The 24,489-nt window shown below is 47.9% G+C and overlaps 1 protein-coding gene across 1 annotated transcript; it reads left to right on the top strand.

Annotated features, from left to right (window-relative positions):
* Window positions 1-1,818: 1,818 nt before the first annotated feature.
* LRAT (lecithin retinol acyltransferase) lies at window positions 1,819-5,426 on the top strand. Its single transcript, XM_006264069.4, has 2 exons — window positions 1,819-3,460; window positions 4,725-5,426. The coding sequence occupies exons 1-2, from the start codon at window positions 2,948-2,950 to the stop codon at window positions 4,875-4,877; spliced, it is 666 nt and encodes a 221-aa protein (XP_006264131.1). The 5' UTR covers window positions 1,819-2,947; the 3' UTR covers window positions 4,878-5,426.
* The last annotated feature ends 19,063 nt before the right edge of the window (window positions 5,427-24,489 follow it).

The raw sequence follows: 24,489 nt of genomic DNA, 5'->3' as shown, positions 1-24,489 counted from the left end.
GTCAGCTAGAATTTCCAAAATAAGGAAAGCAAACATCCTTTATTTTATCTTAATAAAAATTGAATGAAGGAAAGACTTATAGATGAGGGGCGGTCTTGTTTTGCTCTCATGTCAGTTGAATGGAATAGGAGAGCAGAAACCAAGACTTTCTTGCTCTCTAATATATTTGTTCAAGGCAGAACCTCAAATTTGTTATTACCTGTTCAAAACTGATGTAATTAACAGTTTCTTTAACCTGCACACAGATAAAAATGTACTTTAAAACTCTCAAGTGCATAGTCTGTATCAACAAACACTTGTTTGAATGTTTTCCCCCCAAAGATGCAGAGGCACTTTATAAACACGAACGAATTAAATCTCCCAGTACCCTCAAGATACTGATCTATTATTTATATCTAATCTTCGTTGCTGCACTGGTGATCTGTGTCTGGGCTGAAAGCAGTGTTGTTCTCAATTGCCTCTTGGGTGATGTCTTTCCTGCTCAGGCCAGTGGGTTTCCACAGCCCTCTGTGTAAGCAAGTTGGTAGCAGAGGTGAAGCTTTTTCATGTTTTAGGTGTTTCTTTGATTTGTAGTATTGGGTTACAGAGGGCGGTAAAACCACTGCCTTCATGTGTTGCTCTTTTGAAATTCAGAAAAATCTTAAGTCTCCTCTTCCCCTGGGGGGACCCCATTTCTCTTCAGTTTCACCTTTGGTTTCCTTCCTGGATTTACTTGTAAGGGACCCTGACAACTGGGGGATTAAACTTTGTGGCATTTCAAAAGCAAACAAACACTGCTTCAACTAAACAGGGCCATGTCCAGGCTGCAATCCAACCGCCGCACAGCTCATCTGGATGGTGCCTGTGTCTGGCCTGAAGAGAAGGCTGCTTTTAAGGGAAGTTGAGAGCCCCGGGAGCCTTCCCCCTAGTTCAGTGATTTTCAACCTGTGGTCCGTGGACCCCTGGGGTCCTGGCCATATCTAAGGGGTGTATAAAAGATAATTATGATCAAAGGTATATGAATACCCACCCTTGCAATTCATAGAAGTCCACACCTCCATTTGAAATTTTTTTTAGGGGTCTGCAGATGAAAAAAGGTTGAAAACCGCTGTCCTGGCTTTGCAAATGCCTGGAGCGAGGTAGCAAGGAGAAGCCAGGCAGCCACAAAGAGGCTGCCTCCTTGGCCAGCCTTTGAGTGGTGGGGGTGTAGGGAGCTTTTTTTGGGGGGGGGGGGAGGTGGCCAGAGTGCGTGTGGGCATCCCTAGACCAGAGTGTGTGTGTGTCCAGACTAGCGAGAGAGAGAAGAGTGTGTGTGTCCCCAGACCAGAGGGAATGAGACAGGGCACCTGTGTGCCCACCCGGCCCAGGCACCTTCCACCCTCCAAGAGGACGCCAGGAGCGGAGGGACTGCCCTGTCCCCCTCCGCCCCGCTGCCCTCGTCCTCTTCCCGCCGCCCCCCGGGCTGCGCCTCGCGGCCCCACGGCTGCCCCAGGCGGAGGGGACCGGGCCGGAGGGGGGGGGGGGGGAGCCAGGAGCTGCGGCTGCCGCCCATGGGAAGCGCGGGCTCCCGGGGCGTGTGGCCGGCCAACAATGGGGGCCGGGGACAAAGCGAGGCGGGCCGGGCCAGGTGAGATGAATGGGCCGCCATCCATCACCCCGCGCCGCCAGCCCCACTAGCCGCGGGGGCCCTTTGTCGGCGTGCCAGGGCCGCTGCGCGCGGCTTTGTGCCGGCAGCGCCGTATTTGCATGGCGGAGCCGGGAGAGGAGGGCGGCGCGGGGCAGTGATGAATGGGCCGGCCCGCCCCCCGGGACCAGCCGCGGCGCCCCGCGCCCCCGGCAGCTCTGGCGGAGGGGCAAGTGCGCGCCCACTTGTCACCGCCGCGCCCGCTGCGGAGCGCAGCAGCTTCCCCCCGGGCCCGAGGCAAAGGAGTGGGCACGGGCTGCCGGGGCAGAAGCAGTTCCAGGCTCCCGGGCTTGCTCCGATCACCCCCGAGGAGGCCACCCCCGGCCGGGGCCCGGCGCCCGAGAGGCGTCTCCGTTGCAGAGCAAGCAGGGCTGGCAGCGGCGCCACCGCCTCTCGGGCAACCAGGAGCAAGTGCGAAGGGAGGCGGAGCGGAGCCAGAGCCAGGCGCCCCAGGGCCCTGCCCTCCGCTTGTCTCGACCCGGGCCGGGACTTGCACTTGAAAGCCGTGCCCCCGCGAAAAGGGGCTTTACTACTTGCTTCCAAGCCCCTGCAGGCAGAGAGAATGGGGCTGGGCTGTTCTCCGCGGGGCAGACGACGGAACAAGAAGCAACGGGCTCAAGCCGCAACAAGGGGAGTTTAGGTTGGATCTTAGGAAAAACTCTCTCACCAGGAGGGTGGTGAAGCACTGGAACAGGCTACCCGGAGAAGGTGGGATCTCCATCCTTGGAAGTGTGTAAGGCCCATTGGCTGGGAGGATCTAAGCTGGGGATGCTCCTGCTTGGATCAAGGGGCTGCGCTGGATGATCCCCGAGGTCCCTTCCACCCCTCGCTTTCTGTGACTCCAAAGGCTTCAGGCGGCTGCGAGGGGCCACCCAAAGCCTTCCAGTGCCCACGCGGCTGCCCGGCTTCCCCTTGCCCCCTCCCTCCCCTGCCAGCTAGGGGAAGGCCCCGGGGGCGCTCAGCTCTGCTTCGGAGCAGCCTTTTCCCCAGGCCGGGGGCAGGCCCGGTGCCCAGCCTGGACGCGGCGCTGTTTCTTTTCCGAAATGCCACCAAGCGCATCCCAAGGCCCGTCGCATCCCGCAGGTGCCCAGCGCGTCCCCCGGGGCGCGGAGCTCGAAGCTCCCCCGCCCCCCAGCGCCGAGCACCCCACTTCTTTGTGACGCAGCCCCGCCCCGCCGCGCCTCGCCCAATGGGGCTGCCGGGCGCGGCCCCGCCCCCGCCGGGGGGCATAAAAGGCGGGAGGGCGGCGTGGTCGCTCGCAGTGGTGGCTGCGGCAAGCGCAGCATGGACGGGTCTCTCGCCTCGCTGCTGCTCGACAAGCTGCTGCTCCTGGCCAACCTCAAGCTGTGGCAGGCGGGCGCGGAGGGCAGCGAGGCGCGGCCCGAGGCCCTGCGGCGGGGCGACCTGCTGGAGGTGCCCCGCACTCTCTTCACGCACTACGGTATCTACCTGGGCGACAACCGCGTGGCGCACCTGATGCCGGACATCCTGCCCGCCCTCACCGCCGACCCACGGCACCTGGGCCGGGCCGTCACCAACGCGCGCCTGCTGCTGGGCGTCCTGGCCAAGGTGGCCAGCATCCGCGTGGACACGGTGCGGGACTTCGCCTACGGCGCCAGCATCCACGTCAACAGCCTGGACGCGCTGCTCAAGAGCCCGGCGCTGGGCGCCGAGGAGGTGGCGGGCCGGGCGGAGCGGCTGCTGGGCGCCTGGCCCTACAGCCTGCTCTGGAACAACTGCGAGCACTTCGTCACCCACTGCCGCTACGGCGCGGCCGCCAGCCTGCAGACCGACAAGGTAGTAGCAGGGGGGTGCCCTCGGCCGCCCGCAAGGGAAGGAAGGACGGCTGCTTTTCTTCCCCTCCCCTCGGGCGGACCAGCCAGGGCTGGCAGCACCAAGCTCTGCCCCGTGCCTCTGCCTTTCCAAACTCTTTCAGGTCCCAGCCTGGCTACACGCACCTCTCTAAGAGGTTTGCCATCCCTCCAGGATGGCCCTGGAGCCTCCAGGAATTGGAAATCCATCTCCAGGAGACAGCTGAGAGTCACCGGGGGGGGAATGCTTAGGGCTTTCATTAAAATAAATATTAAATGTTGAATCTGGCGTGTATAGTAGGCCAGTGGGTTTTTAAAATGTAATAGTCATGTGCATTTGCCTTTCTGATGTAAAGTCTTTAATGTCATTCCAGGGATCCTGGCATTCTCTGACTTTAAACAAATCCCCTACTTTCACCTGAAAGGTAACCCCAAATTAGATGGAGAGATAGATATGAACTTCTATCTATTCACAAAAAATGTGAATTTGGGGTTACTTTTTTAACCAAAAATTGGGGACTTTTTTTTTAACCAGAGAAAATCAGAATCTCTGGACTCATTACATCATATGATGAAACCTCCCAGATTAGATTCAAAGAGTTGGCAGCCCTACTCTGGTCACCTCTCTAGTCACCAGCTCTACACAGACATGGGCCCTGAAAGCATAGTCTGGAGGCTGAAAGCTGTGGGCTGAAGAAGGGCCTACAGGACTCCAGGTTTTTGTTGTTTTTTTGGGGGGGGGGTCCTGCCAGTAGGCTCCAGGTGAATGTGTCCTCTGTTGGTAAGTAAAGCAGGTGCCCAGGGGTTGAGGAGGCAGGTAGAGCCCCCATTGGCAGGGAAGCTAAACTTGTCCTTTTGGGATCCTGATGCTGCAGCCCTGGCAAGGTGGTAGTCAAGCTCCTAAGGGCTTTCATCAGGTAGACCTGCATGGTTGTATCTGTTTTTTCACTCTGTCAACTGTTTGGGACAGGCTGCTGGGACAGGCTGCCCAGCAAGGTGGTAGAATCTCCATCCTTGAAGGTTTTTTATAATCCAGGTAGACAAAGCCTTGGCTGGGATGATTCTGCTTTGAGCAGGGAGCTGGACTAGATGACCTCCTGAGGTCCCTTCCAATCCTTATTTTCTATAATCCTGTACCCCTTGCCTCCCCACCCCTGAAACTGAGTCCCTGTACAGAGAATCCAGTAGACTGATTTCTTCCCTAGTGCTTTTCCTTACTTTAATCCTATTGAACTCTTTGACTTCTGCAGCTCTGCGAAACACTGAAGATGATCATTCGGGACCAGAGGAGCATTCTTGTTTCGGTGCTCTTGGGACTGGCATCTATCATGTGCCTAGGTCTGGCACCATCTACCACCCTGCCCACTATCTTTATTCCATTTATCTTGTGGATGGCTGGCTAACAGAACCAACCAGCACCTGTACATGGAACATATAGTATTAATTTGTATTTATAAAAGCACACATTACTTATCAGCGTTGTGTAAAGAGAAAAATGTAACATAACCTTGCGTAATGTTTTAAAATTCATCCTTATCCAGAACACAATGCACAAGAATAGCTTACTGTGTAAGCCAAATAAGCAGATTTCCTGAAAATCTCACTGGAAGGTAAACTTAAAACCCCTTTTAAAGCCATGAAAGAGCAGGGACATGATAGTTTTGCTCTCTGCTTTCAGTTGTAAAGGTTCTTGTGAATGTATTGTATATACATTTTAAACTATTTACTCAAGTTTTATCATGATAGTAAAGATCAGAGTTTCATTCTGAAACTGGATGGAATCACTAGAAGTGAAGATAGCTGAAAATAAGCTATTTTAATTTCACTTCTTTAAGTAAATCTGTATTTGGGGAAATTGTTATTACAAACTTAAATTGTACTAATTTTTAGCAATGTTGCTTTTTTTTAAATTTGTCTTCGTAATAAACTAAATTTTATTCTGTGATAGTAAATACCTAGCCATGTATTGTGCTTCTTGTACTAGCTCATCTGGCTGAATCACTGTCATTCATTTCCTTTGGGAAACTGTTTTCAAACCACTCATCCACTTTAATTGCACAAACACTTTGTACTATCCCAAACAGTTGGGTTTGTTTGGGTTTTTTTTAATTGTGTTTAGTTGCAAGAAGAGCTTGCAGTGCCTCACTTTTTTTCTTGCTAACATGTGTCAATACAGTCATTATAAATCATTGGGTGAGGGGTGGCAACAGTTCAGAAGATGCAGGAAAAAGCAATTTGGTTTGAACATATTCCCAGTTTTCTAGAGAATGTGGAAAGAAGCCATCTAGCTCTTTATTTCAACTGTAATGGGACCACTGGGTGCTTTCCAGGCAACTTTGTACTTCTAGTAGCTTTGGTTACCACATACCTTAAAGCTGTATTACCTCTTCAGAAGTTTAAATATACATTCAGTTACAAGCTCACAACTCTGTGAGTATAATATGGCTGCTTATGTTCACTTTTTTTAGCTCTAAGGACTTTCTTCTGTAACTGTAAAACCTTATTTTAAATCTAAGCTTGTCTAATCGCTTGTTTCATTATATTGCTATATTTTGACATCTACAAAGTTTATTGCAGTTTTAAAAGCTTGTAGAGCTTCTGAATGCCTGTATGTCACTAAGTATTTAAGTATTGTCTTTTTTTTTTTTTTTTTTTTTTTCTTATTCTAAGGCAAACTTAACTCTGTCTTACTAGTCTCTGAATTTGAGACAATTTTCTTTTGTCAGGAGCCATTCAATATATTATGATGAATTACAGGTAGTATTCCATAACAAAAAATGCAACCTGTAGTTTGCCTTTCTAAACTAATACTTTTGTTTTACTAGTATTGTAAACCATGTATATGAAGAGGATTTCTCATTTTTGTTTCTCTTGAAGTGTAACATAATGGAACATTACTGGTACTACCTAATACAAAGTTTATCAAAATAGGATAGAGTGGGGTGGCTAACTGCAGCACAAGTGGCATGGGCAGCCTATGCGTGTGACGTGGCTGATTGGGAAGGGAATTGGAGTAGACCTCTGAGAGGGTGCAAGGCATACTGTGTAGTTCACCTGCCAAAAAAGCTAGCTCCCCACTGGGGTAGTATGATCTGTCATGGCTCTGTTTTATAGTATGTAATTCCTGATTTGACTCCCACCCTCCCACATGGAATTTTGTAAAGATGGAAATTTTTATGAGTCACTTTAGCTCATTAACAATCTTGTTATAAACAGGATTCTATCAGGAGGTGAGTAGTCTTGCAGTCATTCTACTATCAAATAACTGAAAACGCCCTTAGGCAAATCAGCAATCATTAGCTAAATGTACCTTGGGTGTATGTGGCTTGTAGTTTGTATTGTGCAAGGGAGATCAAGTAGGGTGCCAGAGCATATGTTACCTGTCCAATTAAATCTATTGACCTGTTCCATAAACTCTCTCTAAAAGTATTCAACACTTCAAAGTTTATAACACTTCCATGAAATGATCTCGAACACTTGCCCTATGCTGTCATTGGAGATGGCCAACAAATGTGAGTAACAAAAGGGGATTTCAGCTTCTTTGCACTTAGGTTTTTCACTCGAGTCTTAACTTTGTTCTTAAATTTAAGTATCTGCTTGTATAGTTTTACCAAGGCCATGCACAGAAAGTATAGGTCTACTATACAAATCCCTGTTCAGTGCAGGGAGTGGTGTCCTTGTCATTTTAAATCACAGGTCTGCAACATAACCTGTGAGCTGGACCTGATCCATGGAGCCACTTTTCCATCCCCAAGGTTGTGGTGTGGACATAGCAGCTGGCTTCCAGCTGCTAGTTAGTAGTGGGGGAGGTTGGGACAGATGCAGGGAGAAGCGGTGAAAGTGTGAACGCAGCTTATAGCTGACTGGCCCTGGTGTGGGCAGCCACTGGCTAGAACTTGCTTGCACCCAGCCAGAGAGCAGGGAGCTGGGAGAAGCAGTGCAGGCGCAGCTCCCAGGTACCTGGCCTCAGCATAGGCACAGGAAAAGCCCCCTGCCACTAATGTATTGCATAAGCTACCCAGCCTGTATCAGACTACAGCCAGGTTGTTTTGGCTCAGGGCTTGAAATCTGGCATGAGCCAGCAACCTTACAAAATAGCTAAACAAAAAATAAGCAGTTTTGGGCAGAGCTCTGCAAGAGGCTCAAGCTTAACCAGGGATGGTTAGCTAAAAGGAAAGACCTTGACAAACAAAGGAGAAAAGTTGCTGGGAGCTTTGCATATTATGAAGAAAAGGCTTTGCATCTAATATTCATAGATATGATAGTTGGGGTAGAAAAGAAATTGAAATACAGAAGTAATACTTCATTTTACAGGGGTCTTTGCATGTCTGTTCTTGAGGAGGCATCTCAAGGTGACAGTGGTCTGTTGTTGCTGGGAAATATTGGTAATGTAGGTATGGATTCAAAAGGACACACTTCATTTCTCTTTATAAGAGTAATACAAACACTTTATTAGGTTATTTCATTTTTAAACTCTATTTAAAAGCAAAACTAGATTGTTAAAAGTCAAGATTTTAACTTGCCACTGCTGTGTATTTTAGCTTGAAATATGAAAATAAATTAACAAGTTTCACATTTACATTCATGTGCCGGTATGACCTCAGCCAAAAATGAATGAATTCAGGCACCTGTCTTTCTTAATTACCTAAAACATCATTGAAGAAAATATCTTTAGATGTCTAAATCCTTTTCTAGATATGGCCCTGAGTTTCTAGCATATTTTACTCTCAGATCCTTATGCACAGCAGTGAATTTTAGTGTGCGCTGCATAAATTCCATTAGGATTCTAATGCGGGGGGGGGGGGGGAGGGGGAATATTGCATTATTTACCATGGGGCGGGGGGAGGAGTGGAGTGTGGCAGGAGAAGCATTACATTAAACTTGATTACATGTGAACTGATGTAATACTGCTGGCTTTGGAAAGAGAACTACAAGACAAAGACAGGTTCTTGGTTAAGATAATGTTAACTCCTGTTTTCTGTATGGGTACTGGAAGGGGAGGGAGGGAGGGGAACTTTGCATGAAAAATGTAGCACTTTTTAAAAATACAACCTCATAGTTCTAGGTGATAGTGAGAATATGGCCCAAGATGCTCAGTCTAAAAATACTCTTTTCAGAACACGTGTATCAGTTATTTTAGACTAACTACTTGCTTGAATGAAATTGCACAACTTTCATTGAAAAGTAGCTTATTTTTAATGTGCATAAAGTATGCACAAAACAGTGCAGAACAGCTGCATGCAGACTTGAATCTTTAATTGTGTTTTTTTTTTTTTTTCTTATCCCATCCTTCACACTTGCTCTTCCTTTCCACTGCCTTGAGTCATCATCTGTAGACTGCAGAGTCTTTAACAACTGCTCTCTTGGATTGAAGTTTGGAAAAAAAAAAAATAGCAGGGCTGATCATCTCAATGGAGTTGGGGTGAACTGTTTCCCAAAAGACCTGTAAGTCCTACATTGCCATTAACCACTGGTGCTCAACCTTTTGGCCGTGTGTGGCTGGGCCTACAACGTAGATTTGCCCTGTGCACTGCAATTGGGTCCTGCACCACCCACAAATGCCAGGATCGGGCTCTTATGTCCCACACTGCTTCTCTTATGTTAGGATCAGGCTCCACACACAGGGATCAGGCCCTGGTGTCCTTAACACCAGAGCCAGGCCCTTGGTCTCCAGGCCCCCTTGGATGCCTGATTTAGCATGCAGAGCCACACTATCCAGCCCACAGGGGTGAATTTTGGGACCTGGGTGGTGCCCTGCAAGGTAGATGACATATCTCTGAGGGCTAGAAGTTGAGCACCCCTGTTCTAAACCATTAGAATAACTACCCCAGGCAACTTTTCCATTAACAACCTGATGCTCTGTTGCTGCCTTAACAGAATAGTGATGGATGAAGTTGGCATGTCAGATATATCTGTGCAGCACTATAGAGAATATACTTAATACCCTATGTATGATACTGCAGATATGCTATGCTCTGGATGACTTATGGCTTGTTCTGCTAAAAGACTGATAAATCTAAAACAGGCCCTAAATAAAATTGAGATGCCTATCTTTAAAATTTTGATTTTAAGAAAACCCTGCTCAGTTGCCCCCAACATTAGAGAAGCAAAGCTGCTGTGGAACCCTGCTTGACTACAGGTCCTTTGGCTTTTAGGGGTCTTCACATTCCCATCACAGTCTAAACTGGAATACTTCAGTACTGGTGTGATGTACGACTTGGATGCAGAAATTAGGTGCCTGACCTGATGGACATTCACCTTTGATACCAGTCTTGTGGTCACAGCACTCATTTAAAAGTGGGAAACTGGATACAGCATTCTTCTTGCAGCCTGAAGAATGGACTTAAATCTATGTCTGTCACCACCCACAGGGAAGGGATCTGTGGCCCTGAATGCTATCTGGGGATGGTCTGGATCGGGCTCAATGACTACCTGCTTATGCTAGATCCAGCATGCAGGGTCAGTTTGGTGCAGCACCATGTGCAGCACATATCCCAGACTGGCCCTGCATGCTGTATGTAGGGTGTGCTCTGGACTGGCCCTACATGCTATGTGCTGTGTGTGGTGCTGGGATGTGCTACATGCAACCCATGGGGCTAGAACAAGGTTAGGTAATCATTTGGGCTGGAAGGCCACTTAGGGAGTTTTGGTGAGCTGCTACAGGCCAGGTCAGCACCCCCCCACCCTTTGCCTGCAACAGCTCACCAAAACTCCTTAAGTGCCTCTGACCTGTATTATCACCATCTAGTGATCCTGGCCTCAGGGTCTCTATGAACACCAGCCTGTGACCCCTGTGGGCACAGTGCACTTGGCTGGGCAGAGAGGATGGGGCCACAGGTAGGCAAGGAGAGATGTCTGGGAGTGGGACAGGAGGCCAGGACCAAGGCCAGGGCTGGGATCCTGGCTCAATGACAGTATAGGGCCAGGGCCCAAGGCATGCCATGGTCCACTCCTGGCAAGCCCCTGCCCATGGAACTGGCACCCATCATAGGGGTATGTGGGCAGCAGATTATGGCTCTGCTCTGGACCCTGGCCCTGTGCTGTCATTGCCCCAAGACCCTGACTCTGGCACTGCCCACCTGTCCTGCTCCCAGATATCATTCCCTGCCTTCCTGTAGCCCCATCCCAACACCCTGCCCATGTGGGTCCCAGGAGACCCTGCCTGCCTACTCCATGCAGCACCCCTGATTGTGGGAGCAGGTCCAGCAGCAGTTCTGACACTAGCAGCAGCCACTAGAAGAAGGTGCTGTCACCTCCAGGGCTGCAAGGAAGTGGAGTCCAACTGCATCTGGGGTGGGAGGACTCTGCACCTGGGGTGGGAGGAACGCCTGCACATGCCATGGTTCAGGCTGCTCCTGATGCCTTGGCTGGGTGGGGTCAAGGGACCTGCCATGGGCTGGATAAAATCCCCTGGCAGGCTGGATCTAGCCTGTGGGTTGTATGTGGCCCACCCCTGGCCTATAGCCAGTATGCATGCTCCGAGCGATGTATGTAGATGGTCCAAAGCACAGGCTGCATGTGGTGCCTGCACTGGATCAGCCCTGTGGATTGGACCTGCTATGTAGGCCAGTTTCTGGGCCCAGTCTGGCCCACAGACCAGCCCCATGCTCCTCATCCAGCTGGCAGGGCCAGATGAGTTTGACACCCTTGCTGTTTATGGAACTTGGATATCAGGTACCTAAAGGTTAGGTGTTGCAGTGCCTAACTTGCAGGTGTTTACCTTCTTTGCTGGATGTAACCCTCTGGTATACATTTGGAACTACAGCCAAGCTTGCAAACTTCTTACTCTGAGGTAACCTTATGTTTGTGATTCATTGCAACTTGACAGAAAAAACTAGTTCTGGATTTTAATAAGAGTAAATAGGCAACCAGACACTTAAGTAAGTATGTAGTGAAGTAAGGTATTACAATTTCACTGAAGATGGAATGATTCAATAATCAAAGTACAGTTATGATCTGAAACAATAGTTTGATGGATTGATCAAATGATCAAATTTCCAAATTAATATAGGAGGTAATCAAGACAAATCTGAGGCTGAAACTAGAAAGAATTACTTTGCATTAAGCTTGTATTAAGAAAATATAAGGAAAAGGCAGCTTCTGTTCAGTCTAGAACCTCAGCCAGTGGTCTTCCATGGGTTTACTAGCTCATCAAACATGGGTATCAAGGGGCATCTATACACATGCCTGATGCCTGCTCCAACACATGCTAATTAGCATGTGTTGCTAATTGCATACTCAATTGATGACTTGATTCAGTTTTCTGGAGTGTGCTTATTAGCATACTCCAGCAGCCTCAGTGTCTTGTGTATTCAGCATTGCTATGCTTCAAAATGGTTGCAGGGATGCTCTAACTAAAACTCATTGAACTAACTTTAATTAAAGCACCCCTGCTGCCATTTTGAAGCATGGGACACTAAATACACAAGATGCTGTGAGCGATTCAATTAGAGCAGCTCCCGAGAACCACTCTAATTAAAACATGCCCTCCCCCCCTGCCCCAGAGCATGCATAAAGATGCCCAGGAAGCCTCAAGGATCCATGGATCCTAGGGGTCCATTTAGGTCTTAGAACCTTGCCATGGGAAGTTGCCCAATGCAGGCAGTGCAGGCTTAATGTATATATATGCAAGTGCTTGTAGTGACTTCACTTTATTTCCTTCTTAAATCTCTTATTGCCTACTGTTGTGGCTACCCTTTATTTGCTCTGCTTTTCCACAGTAAATCAGAAAAGACAGCACAGAGGTTATAGTTACACATGATACATAATAGCAGATTTCAAATTATATTACTTTCTAAATTAGAAGAAAATACTGACTTATATTCATGGATCCATGGAAGGTGCTGTTCCCAGAAATATATACTAATAAAAAATAAGGAAAAGAATATATAAAGACATGTCTTGATTAAAACAGAAATAACATTTTTTTTGAACTTTGAACTGCTTTTTTCTTGGAATATTTAACTCATCTACATGTGTATTAACACACTTCAGTTAATGTATATTAAATCTAGTACCTCCATTGTGACAAAGAAAATGCACATTAGCTTGTCTTAATGCACATTAACTAAAGAGCATGTGGCACTTTTAGCATGTGGCTAAAGAGCAAGTGGGAGTAGGGGTGTGTGCGCTTTAATTAGAGCAGCTCCAAGAGCTGCTCTAATTAAAGCACTGCTGCATCTCCTATATCAGTGTCCCTGCATTTGAAAATGATGGTGGTCTATTTTAATACACATTAACTAAATAGCACATTTTTTTAGTGATGCTTTAATGTGCGTTAAAGTGTACCCACTTAAACATTGGACCAGACAATAAAGGTTTATTTCTGGCACATAATACATGTCAGGTCCTCGTCAGGTAGTAGACTAGTTATGGTGTCTCGATCTCATGTCTACTTTAGTGTCTGTCCAGTTTCAGCTCCTGTTTGATGACACAGCAGAAATAGTTTCCTCCCACCTTGGGATCAGTGGAGGGAATTCACGCAATCTGGACCATCTGCTTGGTTATCCTAGAAAGAATAGTCAAGGTTTTAGGTTATTGTGGAAAGCTCCATCAATAAATAGCTCTTACATTTTTTTCTTTTCTTTAAAACAAAAATTAGATGTTCTTCCAGAAGAACAAATGCCTATTAGAGTTCTTTGTTAGGAAGATTGAAATATCAGCCTTCAGTTGTAGTCAGTGGCGTACCTAGGGAAGGGTGAATGGGGCAACTGACGCAGGCTCTGATTTGGGGAGCAGACAAAAAAAAAACAACACCTGCTGCTGGCAGCCATATGATCACAATCACAATCACAGTTGCAACAACAACCAGAAATCAATGCTGCCCCTGTACCTAGAGCACCTGGCTGCAACCCTACAAGAATCACTCACAAAAATCCTTGTTTCTCATATATCAACATACGCCTTCCACAAATATATTCTTTTCCTAGCTTCTGCTTCAGCATTTTCATCGTGTCTCAACATGTTTTAGCCTTTTTATCGATGCACAATTGGGGAAATAAAAGGCTAAACTGCATTTATATTTTATCAGAATAAAATCAGTTCTAGTAAAACATCAGTTTATCAGTTACAGCAAAACTGCAATTCAAATCTGGACTAAATTTCTCACAACAATATAGGTGTTCCTCATTCAGCTCTGTGAAGTAACATGGAGCAGAATATTTTCCTATGCAGCAAGAAAATAATAACTCATTGTAGTGAAAAGAATGAGAAAATGGGAAGGGGAGAGCACTGAGGTACCTACCTGACTGACATGGCTAGGAAATGAACATCTTCTCTACATGAAATAAACTTTTTCTAACTCTTCTTCAACTTCACTCTGCTTTATATACTCCCCTTTTCTTAATTCACTTCCATCCTCTTTTCCACCTCTATCCCTTAATTTACTCCATAAACCCAAGGTTTGTGTGGTAAATAAACCAAATCAAATAGAGAAATGAAAATATACAAACAACAACATGGAACTGATACATCGCATGTGCCTATCATCCTGATTATTCTAGTTGTAAACTATTTGGGGCACTGGTTGTTTCTTTCTATATATTGGTGCAATGCCAAGTGCAATGGGGCTCCTATGCGACCTTTGGTCTTTGGACATCAATACAATTAAAACAAATCAGGATAGCTTCCTTTAATAGCCAGTTGGCATTTAGGTGGGAAATCCTGTTCCATTTATGTCAAAAGCAAAGGTCGAATGAGTTTAGCAGGGAAGTGGAGATTTCACACAGGATGGGAAGATTTTGAAAGGTCTATGGGCACTCATTCTTTTTTTGTTCAGTTTTGACAATGCTGGTAGCATTTTGCTGCTGACCTTAATATAAAAGGCAGAAAGAGTTCTGCTGAAGAAATGAAAGCTGTTTGCTGAGTGATTAAAAAGGTGACAAAAGGTAAAAGTATTCTTTTTATATAATTTGAAGCTCCATCCTGAGAGGCCAAAAATCAACTGGTATTTTATAGCTCCACAAGGAAAAAAGAAAACATTAGCTACAGTGGACTGTCATCTACAAAAGCTCATGCCTCTGAACCAGTGAGTTGCTAAGGTGCTACCCTGCCCTGTCTTCTGCTTCTGTTGATGGGGGCAGACATGTAGCTTCTTTCCTTTCACCCAGACAAGCCTGGAGGGCAGGAAAGCAGCTATGCTTCCTTGACTAACTGGTAAGCTGAACCCATAAGTATGCCATCATATGTTATCAAGGCAGAAAAGATAATCATCTTGTCAGACCTCTATTGGAGTTCCATAATTAACTCTTGCTTGAAATAGAGCCTTCCTTTTAGAAAAGCACCCAATTTTGATTTAAATATTTTATTTAAATATTTTCAGTGATGGCAAATCCACTACAGTCTTTGTCAAATTGTTCTTGCAATGGATAATCATTCTATTTTGGGCCCCATTTCTAATCTTAAATTGTTTGTCTTTAACTTCTAGCCACCAGAACTTGCTATACCTTTATCTGCTATACCTTTATCACCTGAGCCTCTATTATTAAATCTTGGTCTATTGTTTAAGTACTTTGGTATTTAAAATGCTTGTCTAGGTGCCTAGTTCACCATTTAGGCACTACTCAGATCCTCAGGGCTAGCCCTCAGCTGCTGCTTAATGCTATAATCACTTAAGTTTCTTTTCTAGGCACAGCTGGACTGATGATGTAACCATGATGGTCCAGGAATCATGCAAGAGGCAAGTGTTTTGTGAGTGATATCTTTTATTGGACCAACTGTATAGTTGGGATAATGTTAAACAAGGTTTCAAAAGTAAGGCATTCTTCATCAGGTCATCATGCTGGCCCTACAACAGGTCACTGTGACCTGATGAGGAATGCATTGCATTCAAACCCTTGTCTAACTTTATCTCAGCCATGAAGCTGATCCAATAAAATATATCACCTGCAAGAATCCTTGCCCTTTTACTAGGCACCTAAGTTACCACTGTTTTAATATGTATAAAGCCAGATAAGCTTTAATTCTGACCTACAACTCAGGACCTTAGATCAAGTTTCAGAGTCATGGCACTGTAATTCCCAAAATAATCATTCCCCATTTTACCAATGGTGCCTGCTCCTTTAGGCACTGTCCTAGGATGTCTAGAGAAGGTGCAAAGAGCCTACCCAAAAACATCCTAGTGGTTAGAGCATTTACTTGCAATGTGGAAGATCTGTTAATCTCCCGTGTACCAGGGGACTGAAACCCAGCTGGTGATTACTTATTCTAAGGTAGGTCTTTCTCTGTCTTTTGTCAGGAAGCAGAACCTGAAGGACCTCAAAGTTTAGGCTACCTAGCTAAAGAGAACAATCCAAACAGCAGACACTTTGTATAATTTAATATCCTTTGTATAATGATTTTGTATTGTATTTCATAGACATTAGGGCTGGAAGGGACCTCAGAAGAACTTTGAGTCCAGTCCCCTGCCCCAGGGGCAGGAAGTCAGCAGGGGTCATAGTATCCCAGCAAGATAAATATCCAAATTTCTCTTGAAGGCGGTCAAAGTAGGTGCTTGAACCACCTCTGGCGGGAGTCTATTCCAGACCTTGGGGGGTTCGGACAGTAAAGAAGTTCTTTATTACGTCCAGCCAGAAACAGTCCTGGAGGAATTTGTGCCCGTTTGACCTTGTCATCGCTTGGGGTGTCCTGGTGAACAGATGTTCCCTCGGATCCTGGTGAACACCCCTTATAAACTTATAAGCAGCCATCAGATCACTCCTGAGCTTGTGCTTTTCCAGGCTGAAGAGTCCCATAGCTCTCACTCAGCCTCTCATCATAAGGTCTATTTTCCTGACCTCTGATCATGCGCATGGCTCTCCTCTGCACTCTCTCAAGCTTCTCTACATCCTTTTTGAATTGTGGACCCCAAAACTGGACGCAGTACTCCAGCTGTGGCCTCACCAAGGCTGAGTACAATGGGAGAATGATGTTCTGGGATTTGCTTGAGAAGCATCTATGGATGCAAGCCAGCATTTTGCTTGCTTTACTAGCTACAGCATCACATTGATGGCTCATGTTCATCTTGTGGTCAATCATGACCTCCAAGTCCCTTTCATCTGTAGTGCTAGGCAGCATAGCACTGCCAAGCCTATAAGCATGCTGTGGGTTTTTCTTCCCAAGGTGGAGAACCTTGCATTTTTCAGTGTTAAACCCATTTCCTGAGCCTGTCAAAGTCAGCCTGGATTGCCCTCCTGTCCTCAGGCGTGGACGCTTTACCCCAAAGTTTGGTGTTGTCAGCGTACTTGGCCTGTCCATTTCTGACTCCAATGTCCACATCATTAATGAAGGTGTTGAATAGTATAGGCCCAAAGACAGAGCCTTGAGGGACCGCACTGCTCCGGTGGAGAGAGGTGCGTCAGACCCCACTGCTTCATCAGGCTGCAGGAGTGGCGAGAGATGCGCAGCTGCAAGCTCACTGTGCCCCCGCTCTCCGATGCTCCCCCAGCGACCCCCAGCAGCCACAGAGCACCCCGCTGACCTCCAACACAGCTGGAGGTAAGCAGGGCCCCTGGTGGGAGGGAGTTAACCCCAGACAGCTGCAAGGAGGTGGCTGAGTGGAGCTGAGGAGGGTCTCTTCCCGCCCCAGCTCCTACTTGGCCCAACGCCCCAAAGAGAGAGTAGGTGATGGGGAGAAGGTACCTACCAGTCTCTCTCTGGTGGGGCAGGGTCCTCTAAATCCCAAGTAGGGTCCCCCCTAGCCCGGGAGCAGTGCGGCTCTGGTGGCAGGCCTACTGCGCATGCGCACAATTTAAAAGGGCCCGCCAAAGGAAAAAAACCTAGTCAGGCTCCGGGAATGGTGAGAGACACGCGGGTGCAAGCCCACTGTGACCCTGCTTCCTGAAGCTTCCCCAGTAACCCCCAGCAGCCGTGGAGCACCCTGCTGACCCCCAGCACAGCTGGAGGTAAGTGAGGCCCATGGTGAGATGGAGTTAACCTCAGACAGCTGTGAGGAGGTGGCTGAGTGGAGCCAAGGAGGGTCTCGCTCTGTCCCGGCTCCTACTTCACCCAGCCCCTGCAGGGAGCCACGCAACTGGAGCCTCACAAACACGCCATGCAAACAGACGGGGCCCCTGGTTCTAGCCTCCACACAGATGGAGCTTCTGGCTCTCGGCTGCGGGGGATGCCTGACACTTTTTCAGGCTCTGGGGTCCGGGAGCATGGCCACCTCCCCTTGTGAGGTCTGCTCCATTTTGGGGTCTCTGGTGCGCTAGCTAGAGGAGTTCCAGGCCGCAGAGACTGCGTGCCATCAGGGATGGTGAGCAGGAGATAGACTCCTACTGTCAAGCCCTTCACCCACAGGAGGTGTAGGGTAGACCAAGGTCACCTTCCAGCACAAGGGGGGACTCAGGGACCTCCCATTCTGTCCAGCCAAGGGGTTGGACCAAGGTGATCAAGGGCCCCAAGGCCCGCTGCACCAAGGTCCCCACCCCACTGAAGCTTTGCAACAGGTATGAACCTCCCACAGCCCAAGCTGAGCCTGCTAAGCTGCCAGCTCCTGTAGGCAACACAGGCTCAACTGTAGCTACCGTCCCTGCTCTCCCTAAGACAAAACACAAAGTGTTTATCATGGGAGACTCCATCCTGAGGGGGACTGAGGTGACAATCTGCCGCCCCAACCCCTTAGCCCAGGAAGTCTGCTGCTTCCCGGGAGCCCATAACTGAGACATTGTGGAGAGGATCCCTGAGCTCCTCTGTCCTACTGACCACTACCCTATGCTCCTTATCCATGTTGGCACAAATGACACAGCTCAGAGCAATCCCAGCTGGGTCATGAAGCGCTACAGAGACTTGAAAGTGGGGCTTAAGGGGTTGTAGGCGAGGTGGTTTTTTCCTTGATCCTCCTAGTTTCGGGCTACGGGCTGAGGAGGGAGAGGAGGATCAAGGCAGTGAACCAAAGACTGCAGTGCTGGTGTTATCGTGAAAGCTTTGGCTTCCATGACCACAGTTCGCTTTTTGATGAGAGGGGCAGTGATCTGCTGGGAAGGGATGGCCTCCACTTCTCTTGTTTGGGGAGGAGGCTCTTCTCAGCCAAACTGGCTGACATGCTCCACTGGGCTTTAAACTAAGCCCACCAGGGGATGGGGAGACTACTGCCACTGCTGGCCTGCTGAGGAACCTTTGCAAAGCCAGCAGGCCAAGGCACTTAAGGGAGCCCACCCCTGCCCCAGCCCTGGAACAATCTGTAGGCAAGGCAAGGGCCCCCAAGGGGACACTTGTCTGCCTGTACACAAATGCCAGGAGCTTGGGGAATAAACAGGAGGAACTTGTCCTCCTGCTTAACACAAATAGTTATGATGTCATAGGGATAACGGAGACCTGGTGGGACTCCACCCATGACTGGGCCATGGGTATAGACAGCTATACCCTGTACAGGAGAGATTGAGTGGTCAAAAGGGGCAGGGGTGTAGCTCTCTATGTCAAGGAGAGCTGCGTGTCCCTGCAAGCCAACATTGGTGCCCAGGGAGGACAACATGGGACCCTCTGGGTTAAAATCTGTGGGGAACACAGCACAGGGGGCACAATGGTGGGAGTCTACTACAGGCCTCCTAAACAGGATCAAGAGCTTGAACAGGAGTTTGCCAGGGAATTGGCTGAGGTTGCACGCTCCCAGTGCATGGTTGTCCTGAGAGACTTCAACTACCCAGACATCTCGTGGGAAGAGTGCTCGGCCAAATCCAAACGGTCCCAAAGCTTTCTCTCGTGTGTGGATGAGCTCTATCTGACTCAAGCCCTATGAGGAGAGACTGGGGCACCTGGACCTCTTCAGCCTCCGCAAGAGAAGGTTGAGAGGCGACCTTGTGGCTGCCTATAAGTTCATCACGGGGGCACAGAAGGGAATTGGTGAGGTTTTATTCACCAAGGCACCCCTGGGGGTTACAAGAAATAATGGCCACAAGCTAGCAGAGAGCAGATTTAGACTGGACGTTAGGAAGAACTTCACAGTTAAAGTGGCCAAGATCTGGAACGGGCTCCCAAGGGAGGTGGTGCCCTCCCCTACCCTGGGGGTCTTCAAGAGGAGGTTGGATATGCATCTAGCTGGGGTCATCTAGACCCAGCACTCTTTCCTGCCTTTGCAGGGGTTCGGACTCGATGATCTATTGAGGTCCCTTCCGACCCTAGCATCTATGAATCTATGAATCAAGAGCTCTATCTGACTCGTCTAGGGGCTGACGACAGGTAAAGCACTGCTCAACCTGGTACTGGCAATGGGGGACGACCTAATCAGCAACCTAATGATCGATGGGAAGCTGGGTGACAGTGACCACGAGCTGATCACCTTCACCATCCGCCATAAGGCTAGCAAGTCAGTCAGCAATACAGAAGTCCTCGACTTCAGGAAAGCTGACTTTGACAAGCTCAGGAGGTTTGTCAGTGAGGCCCTAAGGGACCATGACCTAAAGGGGAGGGGAATTCAGGATGAGTGGTTGCTCCTCAAGGGAGCGATCCTGGATGCACAAGCTAAATCTATTCTGTCTTGGAGGAAAGGCAGCAAAAGGGCACAGCAGCCCCCTTGGCTCTGCAGGGAAGTAGTGGACCCCCTGCGTCTAAAAAGAAAGGCCTACAAAGGATGGAGGACTGGATCCACCTCCAAGGAGGAATATTCTGCAGTGGTCCAGACCTGCAAGGAGCGAACCAGGAAAGCCAAGGCTGCGACAGAAGTCCAACTAGCTAAAAGTGTCAAGGACAATAAAAAGTCCTTTTTTAGATATGTGGGGAGCCAGAGGAAAAGCAAGGGTAACATTGGACCCCTGCTAAATCAGATAGGACAACTGACAACCGACACCCAGGAAAATGCCAACTTGCTAAATGGGTACTTTGCGTTGGTCTTTCACCAGTCCCAAGGGACGCCCCTGCCCATTACGGGATGGGAAGGTCTGGGTGAGGGAGATCCCTTACCCTCCATCAATGCTGACCTTGTGAAGGAACATCTTGAGAGGCTGGATACCTTCAAGTCAGCTGGCCCTGACAGTTTACACCCCAGGGTACTCAAGGAGCTGGCAAGCATCATAGCTCAGCCCCTGGCACGGATCTTCAAGAACTCCTAGCGCTCTGGTGAAGTGCCCAAAGATTGGAAGAAGGCCAATGTGTGGTGCCTATCTTCAAGAAAGGGAGGAAAGTGGATCCGGCAAACTACAGGCCCATCAGCTTGACCTCTATCCCGGGGAAGGTCTTAAAAAAGATTATCAAAGAGACCATTCTTAACGGACTGGCCGATGGCAACATCCTGAGGGATAGCCAGCACAGGTTTGTTGTGGGTAGGTCTTTCTTAACCAATCTTATTTCCTTTTATGACCAGGTGACCTATCACCTGGACAAGGGAGAGGAGATTGATGTCATATATCTTGACTTTAAAAAAGCTTCGATCTGGTACAGATTAAGCACATTTTTATTCATGACATACTGTATGAATAATTATTAATTAGAGCAAAGACAGACTGCCTGGAAAGTCCAGTGATTAAGGCATTCAGTTGAGATGCAGAAAACTGAGGTACAAACTGCTGCTGATGCACAACAATGATTTGAAACTGGATTTCCTCGCAGGCTAGGTGAGTGTCCTGATCACCATATTCTACAGCAGCGGTTCCCAATCTATGGTACAGGTACCACCGACAGTACTCAGACAACCTGTTAGTGACACGTGTTAACAGATTTATTTACTTTATATGACAAAAACTTGGTGCTGATGCTTAAGGTTGAACTGAAAAATTGCTGGTGGTACTTAAAGTTGCATCGTTTTAAATTGGTGGTGCACAATCTGTCAGTTTGGGAACTATTACTCTACAGTATTTTAAGCTGGGTCTCTGTAGCAGGGGCTGGAGTCAAGCCCCTGTTATGGACCTGCAGTACTGGCCAAGCTGGCAAGGGACTTACTGGGGCAGGTCCAAGAGAGTGGGATGTCCCTGGTGCACCAAGAAAGAGGGCCCGGGGTGGAACCTGGGAGATGGGCAGGCCCCAGGGGCACAGAAACACATGCCTGCTCTGATTGGCCCAGAAGGAGACCAAGCTGTTGAACGAAGATGCCAGATGGGGGTCAGCATTTGGCATCCCCTGGAGTGGGAGGAACACAGCAGAGCCAGAAGGTGTGCAGATCAGTGAGGAGGAAGATCCAGGTAGCCAAACCGGTAGGAGTCACTGAGGCCCAGGCAAGCCCCAAACAAGGATCAGAGCCACCTCTGGGAAAGGTAAGTAAAGCGGATGGTGGGGCAGTGTGGGTTGCTCCAGCCACTCTAGAAATGGGCAAGGTGGGAGACATTCCCCAGGACAGCTGGAGGAGACTGGTAGAGTGTAGGAAGGATAGACCCTGATGAGAGTGATGGGATTTAGTACCAAACTGAGGCAGGAGGCGGCAAAGGAGGAATTTGCCCAGTAAGCCCAAGGAGAAGAGGAAGAAGAGTGCAGAATTTATTTATGCAGCCTAACTGAATTATGATACAGTACCAGAAGAAAGAGTGATTATTTTATGAATTTTGAATGAATTTGAGTCTGTGATTAAGAAATCTGCTGTAATTTACTTTAGCAGTGTGAATGAATTACAGCTGGAAAGAAGAAGCACAGAGGGGATTGATTTGTCATTAGGAATGACCTTGCAGCCTTTACTTCAGCACCTCAGAGGGAATTAATTTTGTAAAGCCTGAAGTAAGGTGGAAGGAAGGTTGGGGGAATAATAAATATGTTAATTTAAGGACTAGTTAAATGAATTTCTAAGTTTCATGAGGGAAGGCATTCAGCAAGAGAAGAAATAACAACCGGTGAGCAACAGACTAAAGAACCCAGAGGAGTCCAGAGTGCAGACCCTGATAGGCATCCACATTCCAGACTAACAGGGATTTTCCATCACAGACCTGAGCAGAAAGGGGCATGGTGTAGGGGAGGTGGAGCCCTCCAGAAGAACTGTGACCCTGACAGACGGATCTTTGCCTGAAGAGTCATCCAACCTCTCCAAGAGAATCAAACCATCAAGGTATGGTGGGCAAGTGAGAGAGGGTGACAAAAATCTGGTATTCCAGCATGGCAGTCGGTCAAAAGTTCAGGCCTACATACAGTCTCTTTCCTGTTGGAGCTGTTCCACTTTGTTTGATAAGAGAGACTAACATGGACATTGACGAATGAAGTGGATCAGCTATGCCACGATGTGTTGTGGCCCAGCTGACCCACTTCTTTGGATGAAACACACATTGCCCATTGTCCTGCGTGTTGACGGTGCAAGAACAAGGGGTGGTTTTGGGTAAGCAGTTGAAAGCAGGTCTTTCTCTGCTCACCCAGGCTCACTCCTGAGATCTCTGGGGGTGGGGGTAGGTGATTGGAGAAAACCTCACTTTTCTTACTTACCCAGATGGATACCAGAGATTCCAGGGGAGGAATCTCTTCACAGGGAAACATGGGGGACCGGGGATTCTCCGTTTCCTATGTTTCCATGCTAGGATCTGTGTGGGCTTTCCCCACTTAAGAAGACTGCCCTTGGAGATTGTGCATGGGTCTCTGTAATTAAATCTCTATTGTTTAGGTACTTTGGTATTTAAACTGCTTGTCTAGGTGCCTAATTCATCATTTAGGCACTAATCAGATCCCCAGTGCTAGCCCTCAGCTGCTGCTTAATGCTATAGTCACTTAAGTTTCTCTTCTAGGTACATCTGGAGTGATGAAATGTAGCCATGTTTGTCCAGGAATCATGCAAGAGGCAAGTATTTTTTGGGTTCTATCCTTTATTGGACCAACTGCACAGTTGGGATAATGTCAAATAAGGTTTCAAAAGTAAGGCATTCTTCATCAGGTCATCATGATAGACCTATAGCAGACCATTGAGACTTAATGAAGACTGCCTTGCATTCAAACCCTTGTCTAAACCCCAACTTCCCTGCTTATGGAGAATTGCCCTAAGATTTCCTGGGGTGCCTCTCTTTAAGCAGAGAAAGCCAGGCAGGTGCTCTGAAGGCTCGAGGGGCGTTCAAACCCTCAGAGCACCTGCCCAGGTTGGCTGGAAAGTGTGATAAGCTCGGGCTGTCCATACTCTTCCACTACAGAGCTAAGAGATGTCTGCCACAATAAAACAGTAGAGTCTATTACTACCTTTTGTTGCACCACTGATTTTCCTCTGCTGTGGCATAATAATGGGTAGGGATGTCTATTTCTCACTATTTGTGTGGCCATAAAAATGTTATGGCAGCACAAATGAGACATCAGGGAATGTCTGTTTCCTCCCAGACAGAGACGGAGACTGACTCTCTACATGAGTGTAAATAAATTACCTGTTTTATGGGAGACAGTGGTTAAAATCCCTACTCCAATAAATATTTGATTTTTTTAATACAAAGTGAAGCAGCTCTGATGGGAGAGAGAAAGCAGTTCACCACATCAAAAAAACAGTAGCTTGGTTGTTAGAGGATTCACTTGAGGTCTGGGAGAGGCAGGTTCCAGGGACTCCTCTGGGGGCCTGTCTACTTGTGTACTTTAACGTGCAGTAGCCTATTCTACTGTGTTACAGCATCATGTCAAAAACAATGCTAATACACTAATGCACAGTACACTTAGTCTAATTCGCTTTTGCTACTGCACATTAGGGCAGCCTGATTCATCTTTATGTATGTAACACGGAACCCTAGCCCTGTTACCAGAAAGCAGGCCAGTCCCTTTAAGACCAGAAATTTCCGGGCACATCCTGCTGGCAGGGTAGGGGTTAAAAGATGAGGTCTGTTGGCTAGTCAGGTGACCGGAAGGGGGCAGGTCAGAACTATAAAAACCCTGGGCTGAACTGGGAAAGGGGCTTGGCGGCAGAAGGGGTGAACTCCTGACAACTCCCAGAGAAGCTGCGGCAGCCCCACAAGAAGGAGCGTAGCAGACGGTAGGAAGCAGAAGCACAGAGCCATGGAAAAACATGAGCTGGCATACTGCCTTACTTAATTTTATTTTTGTGGTTATAGCCCATGGACTTACTGTTTCTGTCTGACTGGTAAACCAGTGGTTTGTGGTTGAGGCTGAAGGGGAAGAGGAGGCCTCATTAGTGCATTGGGGCGCAGTCATAAAAGGCCAAAGGGCCCA

This window comes from Alligator mississippiensis, chromosome 2 (assembly GCF_030867095.1).
Source record: "Alligator mississippiensis isolate rAllMis1 chromosome 2, rAllMis1, whole genome shotgun sequence".
NCBI classification, from domain to species: domain Eukaryota; kingdom Metazoa; phylum Chordata; order Crocodylia; family Alligatoridae; genus Alligator; species Alligator mississippiensis.
This window is presented reverse-complemented; position numbering and strand designations above follow the sequence as displayed.